This window comes from Hylaeus anthracinus, unplaced genomic scaffold (genome assembly GCF_026225885.1).
Source record: "Hylaeus anthracinus isolate JK02 unplaced genomic scaffold, UHH_iyHylAnth1.0_haploid 11994, whole genome shotgun sequence".
Taxonomy (NCBI): domain Eukaryota; kingdom Metazoa; phylum Arthropoda; class Insecta; order Hymenoptera; family Colletidae; genus Hylaeus; species Hylaeus anthracinus.
This window is the reverse complement of record NW_026534341.1, coordinates 5,527,465-5,533,898: the sequence shown is the minus strand read 5'-3', so window position 1 is coordinate 5,533,898 and position 6,434 is coordinate 5,527,465. Positions and strand designations below refer to the sequence as shown.

Here is a 6,434-nt window from a genome sequence, read left to right as displayed (position 1 = left end):
AACGAGACAAACATATTGGCAAACTTCAGATTTATTCGAAGCCTAGGGTTTTGCCCATCTCTGGCCTGAACAGGCTTGAGCACTAGCTTTAGGACCTAAGAAGATATAAGCTCCAAGGCTTCAACAGTCTATGCGTGGAACCTGCACTAATAGTTCTATCGATTCCATAAGGTTCAAAGCCCTGCTGTAGTGTTGCGTTGAACTCTAATAGTAAGAAATAATAAAAGAGGATAAGACTCAGTGATTCTAGGTGGTTCTAGGATTCGAGAGACTTGGAGCTCCATAGCGCCAGCCTTAGAACCTAAGAAAGTATAGGCTCTAAAATGTCATGAATAATCTTGAGCGATATTCATCGGAACTTGCACTAATTATTCTATTGGATTTCATCAGGATGAAAGCTCTGATGGTGTCGAGTTAAACTCCAACAGTAACAATTTTAGGTTTAAGGGAGGTTCGATCGGTCGAATGATCGATGTATTCGACATTGTTTTAATACTGTTTGCAGGATCTCTTACTTCTCATCTATTGGGGTCCGCTGACCCCCCTCTAGCTCGGGTACCTCGGGGTTGCGCACTTAATAATAAGTTACGCACTTTAAATAAACGAATGAATGATGTATTCGACACTTTTCGAGCGGCTTCGCGAGGTGTCGTACCGCGTTGTCTTCAGTTGTCTTTTGTTTCGAAGCGTACAGATGTGGCTCCATCATCGATCTTTCTAGACATTTCAATCTTATTATTCACATACATCCCGTTTAACGTTTCCCGCGAGTCTTAATTCAACGACTGAATTTACGGAACGCGTTAGTTGACAAATTCCTGGCAATCACTCTGAAACCCGGAAGTCTCTGTTCGCATGGCAGAATAATATTGTTTCGTGCACGCAGAGTGGAAAATATTTCCTCCGATTCGTTATTCGCCGAGCTGGTCGTCGGAGGGAATCTGCGGCTGGTACCTTCGGGTTTAATGGTTTCTCGATCTCCGTATAGTTTCACGGGAAAGTTTTATCCAGCCCAATCGTTCTGGTCACGATATTCCAGCTCTGCGAGCCGAATCGGTGGCATATCTTCTGGATTTACAATCAATGGCCACAACTATCGTCACAGTTTTATCGTAACACGATTATCACCATTCAATTTTTAACGAATCATTTTTCTTGAACCTCTTCGCGTAATCGACGTAGGAAAGTACACGTCGGAAGTCGCTGAGAAGAGCTCAAGGGTGAAGAATACTATTGTAATACTATTGTTCCCATTCAACGCCGAAGCAATTTTAGAATGCGCCCCTTTCTCAGCCATCCACTAGTCACCGTGACATTTCGAGCCACCCCCGCGAATAAAAGACCCTGTAACTATTATACGCGAACTATTTCACTATTCTTAACTTCTCTTTTTATAATCAATGATATTTTACGTATTCTCGGAAGTCTCTTAACTTCCTACTATTTCACTATTTCACGACGGAAGTCTTAGTAGTACAAACAGGGATTTCTATTTCATAAGTCGATGACATCGTTGTAACATAGTACCAAGGAAGTTGGTACCATTGGCATGTGTTGTGCAGATTTATTAAGAAGTGTATGAAGAAGTGTAATGCTAGTAGATTGTTTTACGCATCCCATCCCTGTTAATATATTTGCAGTTAGAAGAGGCAAATATACAAATCTGCTATTAACACGTTGTCTGTCAGACTGGTACTCTTGAAAATTTCGACTGTAATTTTCTTTACTCACTATAAACTTTGTTTATAGACTATTAGAAACTACGTAATCAAACATTCATGGTGGTATTCGTGTATGTAACTTCATCAAAATTCAAATATCTCATTAAAATTCACTTTCTTCGAAATTTAACTACCAGAATTAATTTTGTTAGTTATTCGGTGAAAAACATTGTAGAAAACATACACGGGTGACGTGACGATCAACGTGTTAACAGGAAGACACTCGAGAAAAAAAAAAAGAATAGAGTTTTCCTAAAAGTCTATTAATCCACAATTTAGCGTACATACATCGAAGCAGAATCGTGTACGTAGTAGTGTAAATAAATAAAAACAATCAGGGTGTAATTCAGTGCGGTTTCCCGTAGACGTAGACTCTGTAACGAAGTCCTCTGGAGTACTTGGACCTGAATTTGATCTTGATGAAGTTGTGGCCTATCCCACCGGAAGTGACCCACATGGCGCCGTTGTTTTCATCGGACACGGGATCGACACCTATGCACGTGATGGTCGCGTTCGTTGGCCCGTACTCCGCCTCGACTTCCTGCAAGCGATTACAACTGTTAAAAACGGCTACGAAGCTTCTGTTTAACTTTAACTTTACGTGATTCTACTTCCAGCTCATGTGGAACGAGATAGTAGCGAAGATAGACGCGAAGAAAATCGAAGCAATATAGATAAACGTCAACGATGGACGTAACTGAATTAACAAATACCCATGCGTTTCCCATAACGCAATGCATACGTGGTTAAACTGGGAAACGTAAACAATATATATGAATGTCACGGTGCTGTTGCACACCTCGATAGCTCAGATATTTAACAGAGTACATACGATATTGTATTACGAAGATATTTCAGAGACTTCCGAGAGTACGTAAAATATCATCGATTATAAAAAGAGAAGTTAAGAAACTACAATTTCACACAAAAGTTTTCTGGGAATTGATCGGTGTACGAATACATTCTACAACCCACTGTAGATAGAAATTACGAAAGTAATTTCGGATACCGATAGTCATGTTTGTTTGCAAAGGAAGACCTGGAACGGATGGCTCGTGGATCATCGCCGCGTTATCGCGCCTGAATTATAATCACACGTACTTGGTAACCGCCGATCCTGTACGATCTTCGAACGTCGTACTCCCAGATAAGTTGCTCGTCGGTCCTCCGCTGGCATTGGTCGACGTCGTTCTGGCCGGTCGAGACGAGGAACCCCAACACGAGGAGAAACACCACCAGGACCATTGTTCCCTCCTTTCAGCAGGCTTCGTCGATTGGAAAACTCTGTTCCGATTCTCCCCAACGGTGTACCGAAACACGAAGTCGGTGGAACGGTCGCGGATGGCTCGATCCAGATAAAAAGTATCGCCCCGAACGTCGATTTCGCTGAATTTACGACAGACGAGGCGCACTGATGGAAAACACCGTTTATTATTATCGAACACTGCCGATGCTGCGTGTAGCACTAACAACCAGACAGTATTAATAGCAGACCATCGAAAGTTCCCCCTTCTAGTACAATATTTACTCTCGTTGCACTCGGTCGGACGCCTTCTCCATGTCGCTGGAGATTAGATACAACCGCTTGGTATCGTACATCGTGTTCCTCGGTTTTGTTATTTCGAATCGTTCTTTTTAATGGCGCCGAACGTACCTTGGACCACAAGCCGTGGTCGTACAACTTTGACAACTTTGCCGTTGCCTGGAGATAGCCAAAGTATCTTCGTAGCCTCAAGTCCCGAGCGTTGGAAACGAACGCTACGATTTAGGAAGACGGAGGCGAGCTTGGTAGCTTAGCGCAACGCGGTTTTTTTTTTTCTTTTTTTTTTATTTATAGCTTTTAAGACCCTATAGGATCCATGTCGCTTTACAATTTTTACAATAGAGTGGTGATACAAATAACGTACAATTAATAGATTGTATTTTTAAATGGTTAGAACAGTCGTAAAAAAAAAGGACAAGATTCGCAGACAAGCTTTGACGTTCGGCTCGGCTATAAATATATCAATGTTTAAGGGCAACTGAAAACCCATTTTATACGTGGATCTTAGCAGATCAACCCTAGGAGCTTCATATAATTCACATTGCCGAATGATGTGATTTAAATCCTCATCGCTTTGGCCACATCTACGACTACTGCTCGCTTCCTAGCCGCAGTGAATATTAACGTCGATATTCGCATGCACGAGATAATCGACTCTTAATTCGCGTTTGTATAAATAAATAAAGTGGGAAGGATAGATCGAGCGTGCACGATGAGTATTCGGAGTGACCTATTTAAAAAATGTTGGTCGGGATAGAAGAAAGAAAGATCGATAAACACCGCTTTGATCCACGGTTATCTCGAGTTACTCAATCCTCGTGTAATGCTGTGTTATATAATGTAGATTATGTAAAGTTTCTCTTTTCTTTTTTCTTTTCCTTTTTTTAATCGAGAAATCCATGATAAGGATGGCTCGAAAGAAACGCTAGCAGATCGCGCCTAATTGAAGCGTCATTCCTTAGGATCGCGTCGAATGCGTAAACGTTCCCGCCGCTGGCAAATTGGCGGTGAAGTGTAAACGGTGGTGAGCAGACCATCGGTATGCCAGTCAGGTGAAGCTGTTCTCACAGAACCGTGCCTGGAACCACGTGGCACGCGCTGCGCCTAAGAAAATGACTTTCCTCTTTGCTACTCGCGGACGAATCGAGTCGAGGGCCTTTAAACTTTTACGGTGGCTCTCGACAATAATGCGACCGCGGAGAAATGATTTCGATAGCCTTCGACTTCGAAACGGCTCGAAAACGGAAAGGAACGTGGCTCAAGTTAACACGTTCACTGGCAGTCCGATACCCTTGAAAATTTCTACTGCGATTTAATTTCGTTTACAGATTTTTGGAAACTGCGTAATGAAACATTTATTTCGGTACTTTGTTTTGTGACTTCATCAAAATTCAAGTATTTTAATTTAAATTCATTTTCTACGACACTTAACTTTCAGAATGAATAGTTTTCGTTTCTCAGTGAAAAGCACCGTCACCCATGTATGGGTGACGTGACGATCAACGTGTTAATGTGTATTAAATAAATTATCCAACTTGTTCCTGCCTTCGGAGGTACATTTTACCTACACTTTAACACGTTCAACCTTCGCGAGTCACAAGAACGAACTTTCGATTTTATATTTCGTTCGTGTCATTCGATCAGCTCGGCACGCGATGTAAAGTGCAACCGTGAACCGTAAACAAGAATTAATCTATCGAATTCCAAGAAATCGGTCGGTCGCGCGTGTCGAATTTGCAAAGTAGATATTGTAACAGTCAACGAAGTGTATAATTGTCGAGAGCTGCGAAGAACGAAAAAGAGCAAATTGCAATTATCTTGCTTATCGCGTTTGTCCTCGGATAACAAGGGTCGACATCGAAATTAAAAATAGAGAATAAGAATACGGCTTGTCACGTAAACATGATGTTACGAGGTATCGTTTCTTTCTTCTCTTTTCTATTCTTTTCTTTTTTCTTTTTTTTTTTTGGTTGTACACGAGGTCAGGAACAGTAAGAGTACTTCTCTCCAAATCGATTCTGCGAAATTTCCAGGAGATTTGGTGGTGAACTCTTTACTTCTCGGTGGGTACGACTGCACTCGACGAATCGTTCGATGCGGTATCGTATGTAACGCTACTTGCAATACCGCTTCGTATCTTTTACTTATTATTGGAAGAACCTTAGAGACAAAGTGGAACTGATTCGCTTTATGATACTGTGTAAGTGACAAAATAACGTTAAAACACATGTTTTATTCGAGTCTAGACGAGACTCTAATACTAAAGGATTAAAATCGTTTAAGAAAAATGAATCTGAAGTACAACGTTGACGTGCATAAACACGCGTGTCCACGATAACTTTGGGTCATCGTCAATAAAAAGAACCAAAAGAAAAGGTTCTCGCTTTGCGCGAACGTGGCTATCGTCCCAATTAAAAGGAACAAGAAATACTCGAAAATCGAAGAGACCACGGAACGATAAAGAGAAAGTTCGATTTCTTAACTAAAATTCGTTGCTTCTGCGAGGAGGTAAAAAGAAAACTTTTGCAGATATCCGAGTTCATGTTAGTTCAGACGATAGAGAGGGCATTTACTTTGCGTAAGCGTCAAATTTTTAACGTAACTTTTTCACGCCTGTATTTCGAACGTTTCCCGAAATCCTCTCGAAAAAAAAATAGAGTCTCGAGTAAGTTGACCGACCGAGCACGCCGAATACCGCGGATGCCAGCAAAATCTATATAATTCTTGGCGAAGGAACGGTTCCTGTTGCGTGCCTACCCTGAATGTAATAAAACAAAAAAAAAAAAAAATAATAGAGCTGCCTGCGTATTGATTTATTTCACTGGCCGTCGCCAAGGAACTGCATTTCAATATTATCGCATGATAAGATTGCGTTACACACTTCATTCCTTCGCGTCTCCGAATCTCCGCGTTCTCCTGCCGAAAAGCGACTCGCAATTTCGTCCTTTGACGAACCGAAAGAAATTTAACGTAATCCATTCGACGGAAAATCTTTTTTTATGGTAATACGTTCGCGTCGGCGTGTTCGACGTCGTTATGTGTTCCGTAGGGCGGCGTGTGCCACCGGTGGTTCGCACTCGCACGTCTATCAGACGGTGTGTACCATTGCGCCGCCCTATGGCGAGAAACGTGTTAAACCAGATATGGGCAAAACACATCGGCAAACTTCA

At 41.7% G+C, this 6,434-nt stretch overlaps 1 protein-coding gene across 1 annotated transcript; it reads right to left on the bottom strand.

Annotated features, from left to right (window-relative positions):
- Positions 1-1,758: 1,758 nt before the first annotated feature.
- LOC128888954 (uncharacterized) lies at positions 1,759-6,434 on the bottom strand. Its single transcript, XM_054146184.1, has 2 exons — positions 2,823-6,434; positions 1,759-2,262 (listed from the first exon to the last, which is right to left on the bottom strand). Exons 1-2 carry the CDS (start codon positions 2,964-2,966, stop codon positions 2,068-2,070), a joined length of 339 nt encoding a protein of 112 aa, XP_054002159.1. The 5' UTR covers positions 2,967-6,434; the 3' UTR covers positions 1,759-2,067.